Genomic DNA, 24,193 nt, shown 5'->3' on the forward strand with positions numbered 1-24,193 from the left:
CACTTATCGGTGGACGCAATGGCAAACATACTGATTTAAATCATAGAAATCAACAAAACATGGATTAAAGTGCTTTACGAATTTTCCTTAGTTTTAACAGAAGGGGATAATTGAAGAAGGATGACACTCTTTATCCTCTTAGTTATGTAAAGTCATTCTTCCCAGGCTCACTCTTTTTGTTTTGCTCTCCTCCTCATCAAACTTAATTCGGATAGGCATCGCACAGTACTAGGGTGAATTCTGTAACTGTTTTTGGTACTAAATCCTCAGGAATCAACCCGCAGCCTTGATTGTCTTGACGTGCATGGGACAATAATCCACAAGCGTATGCGCCTTGGCAAATAGTTAAGCGCTAACAGAGTAATGATGAGGGAACTATTTATCGCCTTAAATGATTCGGTTTAGTAACCTTCCTCCAAATGCTAATTCAGATGTTGGGAAGAATCATGTTACAATTACCCCGGCGCTTTGTGGTACACTTCTCTCTAAGATAAATGTATTATATACTTCTGATTATAATAAAAAAACACCCAGCTTCGCTTCTCTGTCAACGATTATTAATTAAGATCATAACTTAAAAAAATTTAAAAGCTAGGATAAATAAAATGACGTGGGAAATATTTGGTTCCTAAATACGGGCTTCCACCGGAATGTTACTGTGCCGCGCGTTAAACACTTCTACAGGCGCCTATGGAAAATAGCATTACAGTCTTACCCCTGTATCACCTCTGCCCCGAAACACACGTGCTAAACTTTTAGAAAACGGAAAATACTTCCAACTCTTATTTAAAGGAAAGATACAGGCAACATAACATTATCTATATCTATATAAATCAAAGTCCTGACTGACTGACAGACTGACTGATAATCAACGCCCAGCCCAAACCGCTTGCCCTAGAAGGCTGAAACTTTGCAGGAACGTTACTCAGAAGTAGTAGGCGCGTACTAAGAAAGGTTTTTCCAATCCGCCGCCATCTTAAAAAATGGCGCCCAGAAATGTAAAAAATATTCTCTATGCAATAAAGTACGCGCGTTTCAACCGATTTCACAAATATTTAGTACACTGGTTTCCTTTAACCTTAAGACGGGCTGAATGGTCTTTCGGGTTCGATTTGTTGCCATGTTTTTAAATGGTGGCCTAAAATTTAAAAACCCTTTATGTAATAATGTCCGCGTGAAAAGTAATAAAAAATATCCCGACGGGCTGACGGACTGTGCCGAGTCCCTTCGCTCCAAGGGTGCTAAAAAAATATTAGTCATCAGTAAAATCTAAACATTCTTTATATCATTTTAGATGGAAGTTCTTATTACACGCGAGCGACGCCGCGGGTAACGGCTAGTACCTTATAAGAACGACCTTTTTTTCGAACAATAGAAGGGAAAATATTAAAAAATAAATAAATGATCTCTTATTATTAAATATTTAGCATTTAATTAGTCTTAAAACGCCCGGGATTGCTTGCTGTCTGGGAAATAAGAATATTTTTTAACCTAAATTGGGACCAGTGACCCCTACTGGTGTCCGAAATAATAAACTGGTCTCCGGACTGGTCCCAGGCTCACTTAAACTACGTTTTGATGACGTTGCTGAAAAATACGTAATTCCTTTTTACCTCTGTTACTATGACCCGCCTCTTCTTTCATGCCCTCCCCCGTTCCGTATAAGGGGGTCCACACTTTGACGCGCGCCCACATTACTCTGTTCTCCATTCCTACTTCTAAAATTAAATCTATCCCTGGTATAATGTTACGTTACCTGAACTTTCCCTTTAAAGGCCGACTTCCATCGAAAAGAGTTCTAGCAAACTGAAAACCGAGCATCGAGACTAACAATGGAGTAGCGACCGTGCCGAGTTTCGAATCCCCGCTGGGGTAAAACATGGAAGGGTTCTATAGCTAACTGAAAGCCGTGCAAAGCGGGTTCTAGCGAACTGAAGATACGCAATAGAGAATTTCCTTCAGGGGGAAAAGCAAAAATTCTAGAGGAAATATTTAAAAGGATTTCTATTGTTCATCTTGAGTTCGCTAGAACCACATTGCACGGCTTTCAGTTAGCCAGAACCCTTCCAACTTTTACCCCAGCGGGGATTCGAAAATCGGCACGGTCACTACTCCATTGTTAATCTCGATGCTCGGTTTTCAGTTCGCTAGAGCCCTTTTCGCTGGAAGTCGGCCTTTAAGCCTATTTTCAGGCAACACTCTCATATTGAAACAAAAATTTATCCGGGGTCATTTTTAACAAAAGCTCTCTTATCATCCTAACAATAGAAATATTCTGCTATACGAGTCTTCACGAATTAAGGGGTAACGAGAGGGTAGATTTTGATCTCGAAAGCTCATTGTGAAACGGAACCAAGGCTTAGGAAAGCGTAATCTTTGATCTTAAAAAGCACCCACTTGGAAAAAAATATATATATGTATAAAATTTCTCTCTTGAAACATCATAAATAGGCCTTGAGAGCCCTACAATTTTTGCAAATGCTGGATTTCGAAAATGAAGAGGTTAGGGTTAGGGATGAAAACCCTTTCCTCTAATTTGGAAATTTCAATAAAAGGATGCCAGAGAATTTTCGTGGAAGCCCAAAAAGGGGAGGGTGGATTTGAAAAATGTTTGACAGTTTTTCAGCGTTTTTAGAAAAAGAGCTAGAGCAAAATATAGAAAAATATCATAAGTTTATCATGCCTCTAAATACACAAATATGGGTTACGACTGGGCATCTTCCGCAGGCTACTGTAACGTCAGAACTCGTATAGAGTGCTGTCAGTTGTGACGTCAGATCCAAGGTTAAACGTCACGAGTCTGCCTTTAGCAATGGGCGGCCATGACAGTTACCGTTTTTTCTTTATGGGAAAACAGCATGGGTGACGTCACACCGGCACTTCTGACAGCACTCTATAGCGCTAAGATCCGAAGAGAGAAAATTTTGAAATTTCTGTCGCGGTGCAGCCACCAAGCGGTCGAGACGATTACTAAATGGGTCACGTGATAAAAAATCATCCAATGGAATAAAGGAGATTTTTACGTTTCGTATAGGCGGGCATTGGGGGTGGGGGAGGTACGAATTTTACTTAAGCAACCCCAAATCCACCCCTCTCTCGTGAGATAGAGGAGGTTTCAGTCCTGAAACATTCTAAAAGGGATCAAAGAAACGCTAGGCTAGGCAGTACAATTTTGTATTGAAGTTGAGGTGATAAATGATACGGAGAGAGTATAGGGTTTCATTAAAGCAGGAGTTCATAATAACCCCCCTTCGGGGGGTTGTTATGAACTCCTGATTAAATGGAGCCAGATAAACACTATTGCCATAGGAGTAGTAGCCATTTCTCTACTTAGAGGCATGATAAACTTATGAAAATATATATAATACGAAAAAAGGCTTAGGCTAATCTGCTAAAATACTAAAGTAAAAGATCGAGAGGAAGGGTTCAACAACTTTCTCGAAAATGACTAAAGAATTTCGTCCCTTGAAATTTATGGGCCGTAAAAAATGGGTTAACTGGTATTTTCTAAATAAGGCCTTTCTTTTTCTTCTTCTTCGCTAACGTCCGATGAAAAAAACAACTATTTGGAAGAGGATGAAATTCGTCTCAATACCAGTTTGCGTCTATCTATCGATAATCACTTAGGAATGGAGATAAACCCATAGCTTCGTATTCGTAGTACACTGAGAATGAAACCAACTATATATCTCCAGCGCTTTTAACTGAAAACGTTGCGATGGAGAAAGCGGATCGTTATAGCTACCAAGAAACTCGAATCCTCTCTCTTCTTTTCAGGGACAGTTTATGTTTGCTCTGCACTAAATGCGAAGCTAATGTTTTTCTAATGACATTGGAAAGACGTTAAACTATGTTTAACTACAGTGTCGACTCACGTTGGGATAAGTCTCTTCTAAAGATTAAGATGGAGTACAGCTAAAAGATACGGGTGTAAGTTCATCCCAGTCATAGTTGCCATAAAGATGAAAGGTAACTCTGACAGGGTTCATACAACTTTTGGAAAACAAATTTCCCTGAGATTTCCAGGTTTTTCCCTATATACTTCCTGAGTTTTCCAGGTTTTTCCCGCAGGAGGGGGGGGGCAAATAGGACTATAACATACTCAAAGGACATCCCCGTATCTCTAATATAACCGGAGTTATGAGCCTCCAAAGTTTAGTGTAATGTTAATCCTAAGGAGAATATGTTTATGAACATTTTTCTTAATTACTCGGCCCTTGTTTGACGCAAATTTCCCTGATTTCCCTGAATTTTACTAAAAATTCGAAATTTCCCTGAATTTTCCCTGAGTTTTTCGTCAACTATTTATTTCCCTGATTTTTCCAGGTTTGTATGAACCCTGCTCTGAGCTATTTCAATCCGAGTTGAGTATGTGTTAGTTTCAATGCATTCTGTGATTGAAATAATTGGAAGCTAGGATTGGCCCGAATTGCTTTCTTGAGGATGCGAAGGATTCTCTGGTTTCTATTCCAAGAACCCAATGATATCCTTTAATTCCAATATAGGTGAACAAATATAGATCACTTTCCTACCGATTGCAACTCGCCCCCCCCCCATATCTTTTTTTTTTTTTTTTTGACTGGCCTCAAATTAGAAGTTCCTAAAAGCAAGTCATCCATAGGTTATTTAACCGTACGCCTGTTTAACTTAATGGAATCCTGGTAAGTCCGTCCGCGTTTGGGTTTCGGTTGGTAACGATCCATTCAGAAACTAGGTTGTAATCGGGTCACGAGTTGGCGATTATTTTCGTATCAGATTAGGCTTAAGAGGAGGTTGCTTGGTTGGACGTCCAAAAGACGGTCGCTTCTCAAAAAGCTATATACAAAGTTCATGTATAAGGAGTTCATTTTTGGTTCTCGCGTTTCCTGCAGAGGTATGTTGAGGTGACCTTATATTACTGAACGTAATTATCTTTTGTCACGATATGTCCGGAAGTAATATGTATAACGTTTTTCGCGTGTCTAAAATAATGTGGTCTGTACATGGGTCAAGGATAAGAATAATCCAGTTTTAACTTAAGTAACATTCATGCTAACATTACATGTTTTCTATACAATAAGGAGGTATATTCAAACATATAGCAATAAAATACGTCTGTTTATAAGATATGTTCCATACGTTGGTTACTGAGAGCTTGTCATGAAGTGAATGAGTGAGGTAGGTCATAGATTCGAGGTAAAGCGACACCTAATGAGGCGCCGTCAAAGGCTTAGTACAGACTAAATAGGACTCGATGGACTGCACTAAGAAGTATAGGTAGAATCATACTTATGGAACATATCTTACAAACTTATGTTAAGAAGCATAGGAAGTGTCATACTTATGGAACATATCATATGAATTTAAGGATATAGTGACCTATAATAAATGTTAGCCTTCGAAATGTAAGCATGGTTTTGTACATCCCTGGTACGATTATTTGTAAAAAGTCTTGGTGTGGACCTATGAGATATGTCCTTACAAAACTAGTTTCAGCTTCCTAAATCAAGCGGTTAGGGTTGGGTGTTGATAATCAATCAATAAGTCAGTCAGGACATTCATGGATAGTTATTCATTATTCCACCAGAAAAAAAGGGAGAATAATTTACCCTTATAAAGAATTCTGTCTTTGCAAGTTAGATTTTCAATTTACCAAACATCGTTCTCTCAATAATCTAATTCTATAACAAAATAAAAGAAGAAAAAAAAATACTGTCCCAAATTCACTAATTCAATTTTTAAATTGAAAGCCCTTTCCATACGCAGCTGGGTCCGAGAGAAAGGATTAGAAGCATGAAAAAAACGCGGGAAATTGAGAGAAACATCCCTCGTGACGGTGCTTGTCCCTTGTAAGAACAAAATGGAATTTTAAATTGAATTTTCCCGTCGGTGAGAAACTAACGATACGTATGGTTTAAAAAAAAAAACTCAAATAGAAGGTAATGAGGCTTAGAGTTCACTCCTATCTGGGTCTCTCTAGCTCATTCTTATAAGCCATCGGCGAAAATGACTGTAGCAAAACATAAAAGGGTAACGATAGGCCAAACACTTCCCATGGGGTACAACCCCTACGTAATAAAGCGATTCCCAATTGCGCCTCGGTGTTAAAGAGGCGCTTGGATTAGGGGAATACCTTTCTGTATCGAAATTTGTTCGCTTAGAGCTGATGAATGAATAGGATCAAACGGAAGACATTTCAGTCAACCATGGAATCTCTTTAATTAGGCTTAAAAAATCGTCTGCTTTAAAAATTCAAGTATCATAAAACCTTCACCTAGAATACAATTTGATATTTTAGGAGTGGTTGTAGGAAAAGTAGACCGATTAAGCATTGTAGCGGTTTCTCCTGTATTAATGGAGCTCAAGCGGACATGGGAAAGAGATTGGAAAAGAAGGGGAAAACCCAGAAGTTGTAGCGAGAATAGTTTTCGTTTAGGGAAAGGGGTCGTGAAGAACGTGACCCGAGTTCGAGACGAGTTCCGCCTTTTTCGGGAAGAGGAGAGAAGAAAGAAAAAAACCGGATTTTCTTACTTATTCGGGATAAAAAGAAGTGAGGATAAAGTTTAAAAAAATCATCAAGGGAAAGCCGACAAGATGAGATTAGGTAGGTTTTCGGGGTCAACTATCTGCTACGCTCGCGGACCTTTTCCCCAAATTAACAAGCGAGATCGTTTTGCTTCTTGTTGTAGGTAGAGTTTCAGTAAAGGCTCAGCGAAGTAGGCCTAAATCACCTGGATGGTTTTTGAAAAATAGGTTTAGCTCTTTTGTCCCAATTACGAGTATTGTTGAAACATGATTTTTTTACTTTCTGATTTTTGTTATTGACTAAAACGTGACCCTTAAAGGCCGACTTCCATGGCGAACTGAAAACCGAGCATCGAGACTAACAATGGAGTAGCGACCGTGCCGATTTTCGAAGCCCTGCTGCAGGGTAAAAGATGGAAGGGTTCTAGCTAACTGAAAGCCGTGCAATCAGTGGTTCTAGCGAACTGAAGATACACAATAGAGAATTTCCTTCGGGGGAAAGCAAAAATTCGAGAGGAAATAAATTTAAAAGGTTTTCTATTGTTCATCTTCAGTTCGTCATAACCACATTGCACCGCTTTCAGTTAGCGAGAACCCTTCCAACTTTTACCCCAGCGGGAATTCGAAAATTGTTAGTCTCGATGCTCGCTTTTCAGTTCGCTAGAACCCTTTCCGCTGGAAGTCGGCCTTTAAGATGAACGACACACCGTCCTAACAGCCAATCACGAATACGTTTACACGCAGAGCTCATTAGTTGAAGAAAAAAATGGAGGTTAAAGGTCGAAAAAGTCGAATGAGGGAGTTCAGCTAGAGGACATGCCCCAAAACGTTCTAGTATAGGATGAGAGAAGCGTGAAAACATTGGGAGAATCAAACGGGAGTCAAAGTAGCCCCATTTAGACCCAAAGACACGTGCTGTTTTATGATAGAAAGTTGGCCAGTCTTGGTAGACGAAAAAAAATTCCAGTGCCTAACTAGATGGGGAGAAAATCATAGGCGCTGCGAGGGATACAGAGTAGAAAAAATATGCCTGGCGCAACGAGTCCCTTGGTTGCAATCTGAGTTCCCTTAACGCGGAATACCCTTACTTGCTCGGGTTCCGAGGCGGTATTAGGCCTAGTATAGGGTGAAACGGGCATCCCAGGCGACCGTTTTTGTAAATAAGACGATGGGTGAAGGAAGGAAGCCGAGAATCCCTGGGCGTAATTTTAAATAATGGCCTGTCGTATCGACCCCACGATTGTAGAGGGATGACCCGCCTGGGGCTTTTTGAGCCATCCCTTCTATCCGCTATGTCGTGACCTTTGGTGGCCCAACGTGTCTCCCCGACCTTATAAAAACCCAAACCCGCCATTCACTATCTACAGAGACGATGAAATATTTACAAGAGGTACATCTTGGATGAGGGAGGGTGAATTTATAGAAACAAGTAGTTTCTAGCGAAAGGGCATCGTTTTAAAATTTTTACAAATGTAAAACGATTATTAATACAGAATATTATAGGCAGATTATATATATATATCCCATAAAAACAGAGTTACACAATTACAAAAGAGGAGGTGACAGAAGGTTGGGTGTGACACAATTGGGTGACAATGATACTGGCAGACCGTCAATTCGGGGAATACTCATTTTATTTGTTGAAAACCATAAACGTTTTGTGAAAACCATAAACGTTTTGTGAAAAACAAAACCTAACCTGAGCTAACTGAACCAAATCTAACCTAATTGGACAAAACCAGACCTAACTGAACCTAACCAAACCTAATTGAGCAAAACCAGACCTAACCCGACCTAACGGACCCAAACCTGCCTAATTGAACAAAACCAGACCTAACCCGACCTAACTGAACCAAACCTGCCTAATTGAACAAAACCAGACCTAACCCGACCTAACTGAACCAAATCTGCCTAATTGAACAAAACCAGACCTAACCCGACCTAACTGAACCAAATCTGCCTAATTGAACAAAACCAGACCTAACTGAACCAAATCTGCCTAATTGAACAAAACCAGACCTAACCTAATTGAACAAAACCATAACCCTACCTAACCGAACCGAACCAAACTTAACAATAATTTTTTCTTTCACCCAATTGACGCTCTGTCGGTTTCATTGCCACCCAATTTTAAATTATCTCCCAATACTTGGACACCCAATTTTCAGCCCTCCAAAGTGTCGAGCTCCCAATCGTCAAACACCCAGTTGTAGTGCTCCTCGTTTGGGATTATTGTAATCACAAGTATAGCGCACGCGCACGCTCGAAAGACCCATCACACCGCTCTCACGTGAGTTTTTAAATGCGGGGGTGAATTTCTGGGAGTTACATAGGTTGACATACTTTAATCTAAACTGCATAAGCCACCCATTCAAAATACTCCCAGCAAAGGTGTGGAAAGAGCAATCGAGAAATTCGGATGAAATATAACGTAGATCTACTCGCTTTTTATTACGTCCCGAACCCAGAATGATGTTGGGGTGAGAAAACTAATGGTTTTTGACCGCGCGCGTGGTGGTCTATATTTAATTAAAGGAGCGAGAGAATGCGCGGGTTCAAAGTACACTCACGGAAGTCGAAGGTCCATAGTTCGGCTGACGATCCCCGTAGGTCTTGGTAACCGCCATAAATGTGCATGGCGTCCCCGTAGACCACTCCCGTGTGACCTCGGCGACCCGTAGGTTGCGGAGGAACTCCCGGACCTCTTAAATGAAGCTTGCGCCAAATGGCCGAACCAGTATCCAAGATCCACAACGGTGTCTCTCCAGTATACGCGAAACCAACTTCACCTCCAAATACGTAGATATTATTCTAAAACAATATGAGCAATCAATTTGTTAATTAAATGAAAGGTTCAGGTAACATAACATTATACCAAGAAGTAATATCTAGTTTATTAGGGAGAAGGTTTAAAAAGCCTATCTTTAAAGAACAGTCTTTATCTAAATATAAAAGGAATCAAATATTAAATGAAAAAAAAATAAATGATCTCTTTTTTACCAAAATAATTAACATTAAATTTATCTTAGAAAACGAGGACTACTGGTCCGCCATTGCTTTAGTGGTGTCTGCTAGACAGAACCCTATACCCTTTCGGGATTGGTTGAATTCTCACAGACTGAGAGAGCTAGCAGACGCCACTAACTCAATGGCGGATGGCGCAGTATAAGTCCTTGATTATTTTTAAGACTAATTAAATGTTAATTATTTTGTAATAAGAAATTATTATTAATTTTACTTAATATTTTTCCTTCTGTATTTAGATAAAGGCCGTTCTTTAAGGTATAATATGTAGAAACGGGATTTTTTTCCTTTAAATGAATGTAAAATATTTAAATATATGAGCGCCTAAATCAATTTGTTAATTAAATTAATTTAAAATAATTAAATATATGAGTACCAAAATCAATTTGTAAATTAAATGAATGTAAAATATGAGTTGAATAAAACTGCCGCAAGTGTTTTATGGATATGCCAACAAACGGGAACGAGACATTTCTTCCATGTATTTTCTGAAGAAATGTGGTTCACGGGCCGAAATTCACGCACCATTAAATTAAAATATGAAAGCTTTAAGCGTAGTAAATTAATAAATTTAATAGGATAACAATGCAAAAATATGCGTAAAAGCATTATTAGTATAAAACATACAGTGACAATTGTTCCGGGACATTAACTCTCTAAAAGCTTTAAACTTGATTATCATTTCATTTAACCCAAAACAAAACAAAAAGAAAGCTTTCACGATGTAGTTTACTTTTAGAGATTAAAGTCTTAAGTAAAATGGAGTGTCCATTATCTTGGTGCAAACCTTTTGCCTGAATATTTACCTAAGTATCTTACACCTAAGTGTTTTAAACAAAACTAAAAAAACTTTCCGCGCTGCAACTAAGCCGTAACTAAATTCTGTGATAAACAAAGGAGAATGCCTTAGATTTCCTTCTCCGTTGGGACTCAGGAGAAGATGATATAATTAAAAACAATTTAAAAGAACAGTGGGTATTTTTTTCCTTCAGTTTTTCCTTAATTAACATTCCTAATTCCTTCCTTAAAAAATGCATTTTTTTTTGCTTTCCGTTAAAAATTCTAATAATGCATAAGGGAATCTAGCCATTTGAGAAAAGAGAGTAAAAAAAAAATTAAAACCCAGGAGACACTGCACCAATGCACCACGGAGAGGGTCCAACATTTCTTACGAAGGATTTGTTTCAACTTCAGTTAGAGACAAAAATATTTCATAGGGTTTTTGCCTCAGCCTCAATACGTAACTTTACGACAGAGAAACCAGAAACAGGATCATGAACTCTGCATCTCTAAAGGGACTGGTAAATGGGATAGCACGTTTGCTTCGTAAAGAAAAAATAAATAATAAAGAACAAACGGGTACGGCCAAGAAACACACTTATGTTTCTACATTTGAATTTCCTTAATACACTTTCATAATCCACCTTATTCCCTTTCGCCGGAAGTTAGGCTTATCTCGGGATTCGTGGAGGGAAGTAACGGGAAAAAATGCGTCTGTCGTCTGCTACAGTACATATTTTTGGCCTTTGTAGCAGACAATAGACGAATTTATTCCCGCCTAACTTCCGGCGAAAGGGAATAAGGTGGATTACCAACGCGCAAATCTTTATTTTTCCTATTTTTAATTGCTTTCTTAAACTTTACTTTTCAATAGATGTAAAAAATTAACATTAGTCCCAAGGCTTAGCGAAATGAGACCAAGCGGCCATTTTACTTATTTACATTGTTCCGTCTTTCTCCAAGACTTTGTCGTCTGCTAGCTTTTTTCCTCTTTATTATTTTGGGACACTTTAGCGAGAAAACGTTAACATGGGATCCGCCATTAAGATTCTGGTCCATTATATAGACTAATGGTAACACCATGGTATTTCCCCACAGAACTTAATACAGTCGAAGGCAGAGGGCTGCCATTACTCTATAGATGGTTCATGGTCTATGAAGAATTACAATAGACCGATTGGCCTTGAGTGTTCCAGAATTCACAGCCCCCATCCCTTCCCCCGATGCTACGCTAGAGAGGGCTCGGTTTGTACAAGGGATAAAGGCGGGTGTTTACCGGTCCTTTTAGAGATCCAACGTTCATGCCAGAATTTAGTTTTTGTCCTTCCTTACTAGTAGAACCAGCAGATCAAGTAGATTGTTTGAGAGAGTAACAGTATTTTTTGTCTATGGTTACAAAGTTAATTTTTTCCCTTTCCCATCACCGGCGCAAGAAGAATGAAGAAAAAAATTCTATTCTTGACGTGAATGAATGAATTATTCCAAAGAATCTGGAAGGCCTTATATAACTTCCTTCATTATGGCGGGAAATAAAAAAAGAGCGGAAAAATACTTTGTACTAAAGAACGTAGAGATGATTGTAAGTACGAGGGAGCGGAATAGAGACGGGGGATTTAAAAGGATTTCAAAATTTTCTCATTTGCATAGTTTCCCGTTTTATTTTTAACGGTGCCACGCTTCCCCCGTTAAAGCCATTACTCCTTTTATTCCGGAGCATGTTCTAGGAAGATTGGTACCCGGCGGTAATTGCCACAAAGTAAGGGGCCCTCTCCGATGCCCCATAATCCCTCTCTCTTTCCTCTTCCATTCAATTTCTACGACTACGAACGAAGCCTCGCTTATTTGGAGGCTAACTGAGCAGCTAGAGCTCGAGCTATGATGATTTAATTTTAGGCAGCTCACGTTTTACTCCACGTACCACGCGTATAGTTGATGCTGTTTGGTTTTGGCGGGAACTTGATGGGCCGATGCGTATGCGTACGCGTAACGGTGTTAAGTTTATTACTCACTGGTAGGTCTAACTGTACTTTAGGCCTAAGATGTTAAGATTAATGAGAGCGAAGAGTATGCATATATTTACCTTCCAAGCGACCATGGAATGTTCTTGAAGACAAGGTGGTTTGTTTCCTCTACATTGCACTTCTTCCCATTGACTTTGAACTGTTAAAGAAGCGGGTGAGAAAAGGTTTTAAAGAGAGTAAATATGACACTCCCCATTGAAGTATTATAACGCAAAATTTCTTAAAGAAGGTTCGTTCCCATAAGGGGTTCGCGTGACAACGGGATGGGCAACACTCCTTGGTGTTTATAACCATAATATGTGGTTTTATAAAAGAGGTGGAGCTCATAGAGAAAAAGTTGCCATCGACGTCATTTTCTACGTCATCTCCCTAGATCGAATGAAAGCCGATCATTTCCTTCAAGCATAGTCCATCGATCGAGCAACAAGCGTGATCGAGTGGGCTATGTTTAAAATGAAGACTTTCTTATTTCCGGTTCATTCTAATGCTAGGATATTGTCTGCTTCTTTGGAATCGTGCGAAACCGTTAAGCCTTGGCTAGGTAACTTCATTAACATTCATTTTAAAATTTAAGTAAGATAATGAATGTAAATCAGTGTTCAATTTAGTAGGGATCACTTCTAAGAAAGCTTTGACAATAAAATCCTTACACCTTACTGTTGACATTATTGTTATAAGGATTAAGCTTAGCAGTTTCACACGCTCCGCCTCTTATAATAAGTTCATAGGGTATGTTCCATAAGTTTGTCACTGGTTACTGAGAGTGTCATAAAGCGACTAAATAGTAAGATGGACTTCTAAACCGAGTGTAGGACTTCAATTCTCGCTTGTCGTTCTCGAACTAACTCTAACTGAGTCTCTCTAGCATTACGAAATATCGGAAGTGTCGTACTTACGGAACATATCTTATAAACTTATGATCTTATGTATGTCTATGGTCACGAGGACAACTGTCGTATTAAAGCTCAAAAAAAAAGTTCTAATCACTTAAGTTCCTGTTCCTAAAAGCGCTAATTTCTTTAGTAACTAATTAACTTTTAATCTTGTAGCAACGATTTAAGTGGGGAAAATGTGGTTTTAATTATAAGGTTGATCTAGAGTAATAATTATGGGTTTGTTCTTTTACCAGGATCGAATTTCCAGATGTCTTTGAGGGGCAAATTGCCGCTCCGTCCTCCCTGGACGTAGATAAATCCAGTTGGGGTAGCGACCGCCGAGTGTTTGCTGCGAGCATTAGGAGATTCGAAACCGCCATTGGAGGACGAATCGCCACCGGCTTGTACCACGGACCACATCTCGGAAGAAGAAACTGCGACAAAGAAAAAGGGGGACACAAAAATGATTAGTTTAAAGTACACAAAAGGACCCCTACTTCCCCCTGAACAATTAAATTACAAGTTTAGAGAACAAGAGCAAACATTTAAACAGAAATTAAAACTTTAAAATTCGAGAGTATATCACCACCCTATCGCACCAGTAAGGCACCAAATCACCTCACTTGTTTTAAATATTTCTAAGCCTACAATTGACACAGGTCTTAATTCTGAACTTAAATTTGACCAAAAGTGTATAGATATAAAACCAAAAGTTCACTTCATTAACAATTCCCAGCCTTTGGCTGTAGACGACATGTAAACTACCTCCGTTCAACCGAATACAGGAAATAACCAATCAGGGAAGAGCTTCTTGATCATGTCATAGGTTTATAGAAAGTAGTACATGATGCTGGCGATCCAAACGTTACTTTGTGTACTAAAGCTAGCATCCGCTACTTTATGAGCCTGTTCACGGCTTGTACCCTGTGCTACGAAGAGGGGGGAAGACACTATTCTGGAATAAAGGAGGGTTTCTAATATTGCACGGCGCGAGCAAGTTTCAACGAAATGTACTTTTTGTTTAATATCTATATACTTTTGATTTGACGTTATCTTCCAATCTATATCTATATAAATCGAAGTCCTGACTGACTGATAATCAACGTCCAGCCCAAACCGCTTGCCCTAGAAGGCTGAAAATTTGCAGGAACGTTACACATAAGTTGTAGGCGCGTACTAAGAAAGATTTCCCCCAATCCGCCCCCATCTTAAAAAATGGCGCCCAGAAATGTAAAAAATCTTCTCTATGCAACAAAGTCCGCGCGTTTCTACCATTTTCACAAATATTTAGTACACTGGTTTCCTTTAACCTATAGACGGGCTTAGTGATCTTTTGGGTTCGATTTGTAGCCATCTTTTTAAATGGCGGCCAGAAATTTAGAAACCCTTCTTTATGGAATAATTTCCGCGTGAATAGTAATAAAAAATGTCCCTTCGGGCTGACGGGCAACGCCGAGTGCCCTCGCCCCTGGGGTGCTAAAAAATATTAGTCGAATCAGTAAAATCTACCCATTCTTTATATCATTTTGATGGAAGTTCTTATTACACGCGAGCGACGCCGCGGGTAACAGCTAGTCTATCCTAAAAGTATAGTGTGAACTTGGCTAATTCCTATTTGAATTATTTGATTGGGAAAGGGTTACTACAAAACGACCATGCACGTTCAGAACTCCCATATCCCTATTGTGATACAAGTGGTTTGAGAGAAGGCTTCAAAATACCGAACAACTAGTCTTCATTAGCGAAAGGGGGGCCGCAACGGGAGGGAGGGGGACACCGAATTAAGGAAAAGAGTTGGACCAAAGTAACGTCGAGCAATAAAATGAATTCAAGCGAGAAAATGCGAAACCAATTTCGCAAATTAGACAGCCCGGGTTGCAACGCGGCAAAGAGAAAAGGCATACCAGAGAATGAATGAGCAATTGTTCGGCAAAATCGTGGTTATACGTTACACAGTTGCTTAAGCATGGTTTTCACTTGACCGAAAAAACTACTTCGCAGCTGGACGTCAAACGTCAGATTTGTTTTTTACGTTGTCGCCCAGCGTTATAGCGTTTTCACTTAGCGTAGTTCCCGCAAATAAAGGAACCAAGGCTTAACAGATAAACTGAACACTGCACTAATTGCGGCCCATCTATTGTCTTTCTTTTTACAGCAATCTTTGTGTCTAATATCATAAAGATATGGATGGTTCCTAACCTCTTCAATAAACCTTTTAGCATTAAACTTCGACATTCTCAGGGATTTGTACAAGCTAATGACTCTATAAAGAAATAAATAGAAACATGGCGGACCGCAGACGGCCTCTTCCGAACACGCGTGGTCGAAAATGACGTCACGACTCTAGCTTATTGCTGATTGGCTCGCGCAGAGTGTTAATGTTGAACGCGTCCGAAAAAATAGAAAGCTTATATCGCCATGCACACTCAACGTAATTTCTTTTTCGGTTGTTGCTTGACGTCCGGCGAAAAGTCGTGATTTACGCCAAGTGAAAACCACGCTTTAAGAAGAGAAAATTTTACACCACCACCACCACACGTTCGTGGCTTCTGGCGCGTTCAGGAGGTCGAAGGTTAAATTTTAAGAGAGCCGCTGGCGCGCGAGAAAAGAGAAAATGATGGCTATCGATAAAACTCTTCATTCTCTTTAATGAGAAGAATGGGGGGCTGGGCTCGATGCAAGAGAGCGGGGGGGGGGGGAGGAAATTACGGTAAAATAATAAAAAGAAGGGCTAGAAAAATCTGGACATTTTAATACCACTTTGCCCAAGAGAGGGACCTGTCAAACGTCGCTACGTGACATTTAAGCCTTTTACGGAGAAAATGTAGCGAAAAGAGCAAAAGAGAACTGTAGGCGGTGTATGCGTGGGAGGAGTTTGGAAAAACGACCGCTTAATGAGACTAATTAAGCCCAGTGGCTAAAAGGACCCCTATGAATCGGAAATCCCAATGGAACTTGCATGGGGTTTAAAAGAGACGTCTCAAGTTGAAAGGTAATTTAGATTTTGAATGATATCTTAATTTAAATTAATTTTAGTGGTGTGTATATCAATTGGTATTTGCATATTGTAAGTAATACATTTTATAATAATAAATTTCAAGATCAAATTGTCCAAAATTTGTTCAATATTATTTATTTCCATATAAGATCTATTAGAAGGGGATAATTGAAGAAGGATGACACTCTTTATCCTCTTAATACTTTAATTATGTAACATGATTCTTACCAGGCTCATGTACAATTTTTGTTTGCTGTTCCGCTCATCAAACTTCAGATGGGCATTGCACCGTGCTAGGGTGAATTCCATAACTGTTAGTTTGTACTAAATCCTCAGCAATCAAGTAGACACAAACCTTGATTGTCTTGACGTGGGACAAAAATCCACAAGCGCATGCGCCTTGCCAAATAGTTACGCGTTACTAGAGTAATTAATGTCGCGTATGTGATTAAGTTTAGAAATCTCCAAATGTTAATCCGATGTTGGGTGTTGGAAGAATCATGTTACAATTACCCGGCTTTGTGCTGTACACTTCTCCCGAAGATAAATGTATTATATACCTCTGTATCTATTAAATAAACCTTTCTATAACAGGTGGGACCTTATATCTCTTAAACAATTAGGCAGATCACTGAAAGACCAATAACAATCAATGGCAATGAAAAACCGCTATGGAGATAGAGGGAAATATATTAGAGAATGTCCGATAGGAAATCTTTCCTAAAGACAAAGTTAAGAAGCTTCCAGGCGTTGGAGCGTTAAATCTCCAAGATCAACGTCCTTAGGGGTCAATAAGGGACTAAATAGATGTCCTTTTCCTGGAGATTTCTCCAGGGACTTTTACCGAAATCAAGAGAAAATAAAAGGCGACTTTTCTTTTTCTTACACACATGTACGCACGCATGCGGGGTACTTCCTTAAAGGAAAAGTTCAGGTAACGTAACATTATACCTTAAAACTTAAAGAATGGCCTTTTTCTAAATATAAAAGGAATCAAATATTAAAACCAAATAAATAAATGATCTCTTATTATTAAATAATTAGCATTTAATTAGTCTTAAAAACGAGGACTACTATGCCATCCGCCATTGGTTTAGTGGAGTCTGCTAGCCCGAACCTCTTACACCTACGGGATTGGTTGAATTCCCACAGGTTGAGAGAGGTAAGGGTAAGGTCATGGTTCAGGATAGCAGACGCTACCAATGGCGGATGGCGCAGCAGTCCTCGTTTTGTAACATTAATTAAATCCTTATTATTTGGTAATAATTTAATATTTTCCTTTTATATTTAGACAAGTTGGGAAACCAAAATAAACCTCTCCGAGTCGAGACGCAATTAAGAGGTTTTTCTTAAATAAATAAATATAATTGATATTAATTAATTTAATCGTCATTAATTTAGCTTAATTATAGTTAAATCGTTTAAAGAAACTTTAATCTTAAAATAATTTTAAGCATAGCTATTGTTGACGTTTGAATTCAAGCGTATGCCTCTTTAACAATTTTCGGAAATTTTGGTTATATAAGGCGATTGATTCGCAATAAATGATAAGAAAGCCCGCAATTGCTTAAACCTTTGATGGTAGCCCTGCCATTCGGAGGGGACTAGACGTTTCTCGTAACCCTAGCTAATTTTGCTCCGATTTTCCAAACTGCGAACGCGGTGACAGACACATACAGACACGTCCAGTGTAATACCTCTCGGTGACGTTATCGTTACTCGGAAAGGTAAAAAAGGCCATTGGTATTACCTAGACTTTTCCTTTAAAGCAGAAGCCCAAGAAGCCTAGTCTTCCAAACGATTTATTCCGATACAAAGGGAATCTTGGCTTCTAGGCCTATCTAGGAAAATAATTATCAGTGGAAGAAGAGCTAGACGTTAATAAGATCTACGATTCCTCCCCCCTTCCCCTCTTCTTTAGTCTTTCCCCGAGACTATATAGCAGCTAGATAAAGTAGCCTCTTTTTCGAAGCTATATTCTTCTCTCCAACTCTCAGTTTCGATTTATTATATCGAGGCCATCTTATAAAGACGATAATTTAATAATAATCCCCCATCACTAAAGTATATAGGACTTGGATACGCGAAGAAAACTTGGCACTTCTCTGCTCTACTCTATGGTTTACTCGAGGGGCTGATCACTTTCAAAAGATCTGTACACTCGTTTTCAGATTTCAAAAAAATTCCCTATCATTTCGAAAGATTTGAAAAACTTCAGAAATGTTTACAATTTTACAAAAATTTCGTAAGATTTCAAACAAAGTTGGAAAAATTTCATGATTTCAACAGAGATTTCAAAATTTCCATAGAAGTTTTATGATTTCAACTAGGGATGCAACGATGCATCGGCCAAGAATCGGCTTCGGCCAGAATCGGCCACTTGGCCGAATAATCGAATCGGCCGATTTTTCTAAGGTAATCGGCCGATTTTTTTCGGCCGACTCTTTTTGGTTAGATCTAATCTTTTGAGCTAGTATAAAGGAACTAACAAGTTTGCCATTTAACGAATAACGTAATTTAGCCAAATTCTCCGTCAGCCCCCCTTTCAAAAACTTTACCAGTACCAGTCGCTCTCTAAGAGCGTGGCGCACTCTCTAGTCTAGTGTGGGCCTCTAGCCGTATTTTCGGGTTTACCCTTTTTGAATTTCCTTCTCAACGGATCACGTGAAGTCTTACTCCTCGGCTGTGCGCCGAGGTACGTGCGCGGGAGAGCCATGGTGCCCGGCCGTTATAGTTTGCCTTATATCTTTGACTCTCCTTTCGATTTATGCTCACTGCTACTTCCCACCAAAGAGAATATACCAAGAGGAGTGGTAACTTTGTAAATAGGGACCGGGACTGATTTTGAGAAACAAGTTCCGGTTGTTCACGTGACCGTGTCGTCTACTTAAAAATTACCTTTTGTACGTCAACGGTCAAACCAGAGATCAACCCTTTGCTACCATCAAAAATAAGCAGCTGACATAATTTAACCAATAAAAGGCTAAGCCACTAAACAAAAACCGGATCTAGTTACTCCAAAACCGTGGCCGGGCTAGACGTTTTGCTCCTCTTGGTATATTCTCTTTGTTCCCACCCGTTTCACAAACAATGTCGCTCTATCACAGTCTGGATTTTATTATTGTCAGCTATCCCTCTAATGTGTTTGGTGTCATTGTCTCTAGCGTGTATTCCTGCAGTCCCTTGTTTACTTAAAGTAATAATACTTGAAGTCTTGAATGCTACTTCTTGTTTTTAAAAGGATGAGAAAGGAAAGGGCTTTTTTTAGGAAATGAAAATTAAAACTCACTTTTAAAATTATTTTTTCCTATCCGGAATGCAAAGAAAGAACTAATCAAAAACAAGTTGTAGCAGAAAGAATGGACAAAATGTGTGTTGAACTAAATGAACTGGTATCTCGGAAACCAAACCAGATAAATTATTGTCCTTAGACATTTTTGACAAGTAGTACTCCTATACTAATGCCTAAAATGTATATTCTTGAGGCTTCGGCCGATTAATCGGCCGAAGCCGATTTTTTAGAGACCGATGCATCGAATCGGCCGATTCCGAAAAATTACGAATCGTTGCATCCCTAATTTCAACTAAGATTTCATAAAATTTCTAGAAATTTCAAATAAGATTTAATAAAATTTCCAGAAATTTCAACCAAGATTTCATAAAATTTCCAGAAATTTCAACCAAGATTTAATAAAATTTCCAGAAATTTCAACAAGGATTTCATAAAATTTACAGAAATTTCAACAATGATTTCATAAAATTTACAGAAATTTCAACAAAGATTTCATATATTTCTAGAAATTTCAACAAAGATTTCATAAAATTTCTAGAAATTTCAACAAAGATTTCATAAAATTTCTAGAAATTTCAACAAAGATTTCATAAAATTTCCAGAAATTTCAACAAATATTTCATAAAATTTCCGAATTTCAACTAAAATTTTCGAATATTTTAAGTCAGATTTCCAAAGATTTCAACTGAAATTTCTAAAGATTTCAAGATTTCAAAATTTCACCCAAGATTTCAAAATTTCACCCAAGATTTCAAAAATTTCAAGATGTTGGAAATCTGATTTCATGGGCGTTTGTACACTCGATTTCACAAGAAGTGATCAGCCCCTCGGGTTTACTACACCCAAAACGTCTTCTTTCCCCAATCCCATCTCTTTTTTGAGACGCTTTCCATCCCCAAGAAGTTTCATTTACGTAGTATCGATGAATAAGGAATAGGTTAGGAGATGTACGAAGGACTTGGGTCTTTCTTGACTATGTTTTTGTTCATGGGGTGTCCATGGACATAGAAAGTTGATGGGAGAACATCAAAGATTGACAGTTTTTGGGTGAGAAGGAAAATGACGTCCAAAATAGGACCCCTTAACTGAGGGATCGGATACTTTGTTATAAGTAGGCCATAAAGATGGAAAATTACAATCAAAATTCGATAAACTCTAAATCAGGAAAAATCATAAATAATAAAATGAAGAATTTCTACAGGGTTAATATGGGAACCAGTTAGATATGTTAGGACGTGTCCGATTCTTTGTTTAGGAACGCATTTTACGAAGAGTTAGCCGCTGTCAACTCGGGAATAGGCTATATTTTCCATAAAATCACATTTTCGTTTTTAAATTCAAATTTCTCGCCCGGCTATATGTGATATCAGAAGGGGATAATAGAAGAAGGGTGACACTCTGTATCCTCTTAATACTTTAGTTATGTAACATGATTCTTCCCAGGCTCATGCACCCTTTTACGTTTGCTCTCATGCTCATCAAACTTCAGATGGGCATCGCACCGTGCAAGGGTGAATTCTATAACTGTTTGGTATTTACTAAATCCTCAGCAATCAACACATAAACCTTGATTGTCTTGACGTGGGACAAAAACGCACAAGCACATGCCCCTTGGCAAATAGTTAAGCAGCGTTAATAGAGTAATAATGAGGGAACTATTTATCGCGTATGTGGTTCGGTTTGGTAAGCTTGCAACAAACGTTAAGAATCATGTTAAAATTACCCCGCTTTGCGCTTATACACTTCTCTCGAAAATAAGTAATATATACATCTGGTGTTATTTAATAAAAAAACACACACATACTTCAAGCTTGAAAACAAATTTAATTAAGCCCTTCAACTTCGCAGAACTTTGCCTTTGAGATAAGATAAATTTCAAAATGACTACAAGGCGTTTTTCGAAAGTATACGGTCATTTCATGGTCCAAGTTGTTTATTTTTTCCGCACCGTGTTTTCCTTCCTATATCTCTATGGAATATTACGTGAAAAAGTATCTTTCGAATTTAATGGAAGTTACACGAGAGGCTATAGGGGTAGGGTCATAACGGTTTCAGATAGCTTGGTTATATGGCTTTAACATTACGGGCCAAAGCTATGGCTATACTAAGAGTATTAGGAAATTATATTAAGCCCGAAAAAGGAGAAAATAAGATCTGGCGGATCTAGCTATAGCTATAGCCAGGCAACGAAAAAAATATATATTTCTAGAGGAATTCCGTTCATTTTAAAAAAGATAAAGACTGCGGCAAAAGAAAGTTTTTTGGGCGGCGAAAAGTCGATTTCTTTGGGGCCTTAAAGAAAGCTTACCGAAAATAAAAACTCACTGGAATTTCATATATAGGCCTACTTCTACGCTACTATTTCTTCGGTTATATTTTTTAGATGAGTTGCAAAATAGGCTTTTTAGTTTCAAGGTTATTTGTGTTTTAGTTTTCATAATTCTTAAAGCTTTGGGTTTATTATGAATTCCGATATTATGGTCGTTTGAATCTTAATGGTTAATTTGTAAATTACATCACATCAGACAATTTCTTCGCTATATTTTTTCAGGGTTGATACACCTTTTGGAAAACAAATTTCCCTGAGATTTCCAGGTTTCCCCCCCCCATATACTTCCCTGAGTTTTCCAGGTTTCTCCCGTTTATGGAGTATCCTATGGAGCAAATGTTAACGAAGGAGGAAGGGTAAATAGGACAATTACATAATCAAAGGGCATCCCCGTATCTCTAATATAACCAGAGTTATGATCCTCTAAAGTATAGTGTAATGTTAATCCTATGGAAGGAATGTTCACGAACATTTTGTTTAATTACTCGGCCCCTGTTTGACGAAATCTCAAGTTTTTAGTATGATTGGATGGGGGCAAATAGGACTATAACATACTAAAAGGAGTCTAAGGACATCGCCGTATCTCTAGTAGAAACCAGAGTTATGAGCCTCCACAAAGTTTAGTGTAATGTTAAACCTATGGAGGGTATTAATTACTCGGTACCTGTTTGACGCAAGTTTCCCTGAATTTTATTAAAAATTATAAATTCCCCTGGTTTTGTCATCTATTTATTTCCCTGATTTTTCCAGGTTTTCCAGGTTTGTATGAACCCTGTTTTTTAGATGAGTTGCAAAAAAGGCTTTTTTAGTTTCAAGGTTATTTGTGGATCCGTTTTCATAATTCTTATAGCTTTGGGGTTTATTATGAATTCCGATATTATGGTCGCTTGAATCTTAATGGTTAATTTGTAAATTACATCACATCAGACATAACAAACTTTCACTCTATAAAGTCAAAGTTTTGTCATCGCATCATTAAACTTATCATAGACTTCATCGGTACGGTATAAAGACAAACTTTTGAAATATACCGATTAGGAATGACGAATTGGTCCCAAACATCCCGTTAGAACGGTTAGATAATAACCAAAGAGTCATCCATTACTCGTTAACAATTGGTGCATGGGCAGGACGGAGCTATGATGGAGAAGTATACGACTAATTCAACCAAAACTCACCTCCAATGGGGCGATTCGAAGCCGAAGTCGCATCCGGGGTAACCGCGGGGGAATTTCCAGCTGATTTACAGCTCAAACCGACCACCGGAAACGGCATTTTCACTTCCGTATTACCATTAGAACCACGTGTACTTCCAGGGAACTCGCGGTAAGTTTGACGCGGGGATGGAGTGTAAGCCGAACGAGGAGATGAAAAGGGGCAACAGGGTGAATCCCTGGGCTGTTCCCCGTTGGGCGACCTCATCAGGGGTAAACTATTGGGACGTCTGGGTCCAGCCTGAGACGTCGAATACGACGACCATAGCGAAGTAGACGGTAAACCGTAAATAGGACTACAAGCCGTTGGCCGAATCGAATCGGGTCTGCTAGAAACGTAACCCGAAGCCGCGGCGATCAAATGATAACGGCTAGCGCATTCCGAACAACAACAACAAGCGTCACGGCTACACGTTAAACACAAAGACGAACAACATCGTAAACTCGACGCGGTCATCATCTTAAAAAGCCGTGTAAAATACTTCAAGCTTTTAGCACTTTAATCATTAGAAAAGAGAAATTTCTTCAAGAGGATAATGTTTTTCTTCCCGGGATAGTACAGCGTCCCAACTGCGAGAGAACGATGCGAATCGCTCAGAATCTCGAGGCAAAGTGCTCGGCAGTCGGAGAACTTTTAGGGGAAGTAGAGAGAGAGAGAGAGGGAAGATGTTGGGGGTCCCGGACCGTGTTACGTAAAGAAGACTTCTAAAGGATGAGAACCGAGTTGGATTTTTGTACTAGGCAAGGGTCCAGGGATGCTGCGTGTAGTCTCAAACAGAGAGATATATATAAAAGAGGGACGCGGATTGTATCGCCTCGCAGTTCGCTACCCAAACATCTTTTCATCCTCCGTCCGTCCGCCTGACAGATTTTCACGTCCAACTTTGACTATATCGAGACATTCTCGGGGTGACAAGAAGAAGGAAGTAACGAAGTAACGTTAGGGAATGTGACGGAGTTGGTTACAAGGTGGTTACAAAACCACCCACTATTGGTTTCTTCACGTTGGTACGGATAAATTGAACCGAGGGGTAGAAACTTTTAGTCGTATTTTTTTTTCTTCTACTATCCGATATCTCCCCTTTTCTCCATTCTTTCCAGAAACTCTTATTTCCGGCCAATAAGGACTATACTATACAACTTTCCTGCGTCTCTT

The 24,193-nt window shown here is 38.9% G+C and overlaps 1 protein-coding gene across 3 annotated transcripts in view; it reads right to left on the reverse strand.

Moving 5' to 3' along the window:
• LOC149661126 (uncharacterized) overlaps nucleotides 1-24,193 on the reverse strand; it is a 70,629-nt gene that overhangs the window by 22,912 nt on the left and 23,524 nt on the right. The window contains exons 1-4 of one of the 3 annotated variants that reach the window (XM_089842519.1): nucleotides 23,002-23,804; nucleotides 13,456-13,638; nucleotides 12,389-12,468; nucleotides 9,075-9,315 (exon numbers count right to left, since the gene is read on the reverse strand). In XM_089842519.1, coding sequence (XP_089698645.1) covers nucleotides 9,075-9,315; nucleotides 12,389-12,468; nucleotides 13,456-13,638; nucleotides 23,002-23,497 — 1,000 coding nt within the window. In that variant the 5' untranslated portion in view covers nucleotides 23,498-23,804. Of the gene's footprint in view, nucleotides 1-9,074; nucleotides 9,316-12,388; nucleotides 12,469-13,455; nucleotides 13,639-23,001; nucleotides 23,805-24,193 lie in introns of those variants that run through there. The other 2 variants (XM_089842518.1, XM_089842520.1) reach the window with 2 other exon arrangements.

This window comes from Phalangium opilio, unplaced genomic scaffold (assembly GCF_054372755.1).
Source record: "Phalangium opilio isolate 3A_F unplaced genomic scaffold, DU_Popi_V2 ptg000070l_1, whole genome shotgun sequence".
Lineage (NCBI taxonomy): Eukaryota > Metazoa > Arthropoda > Arachnida > Opiliones > Phalangiidae > Phalangium > Phalangium opilio.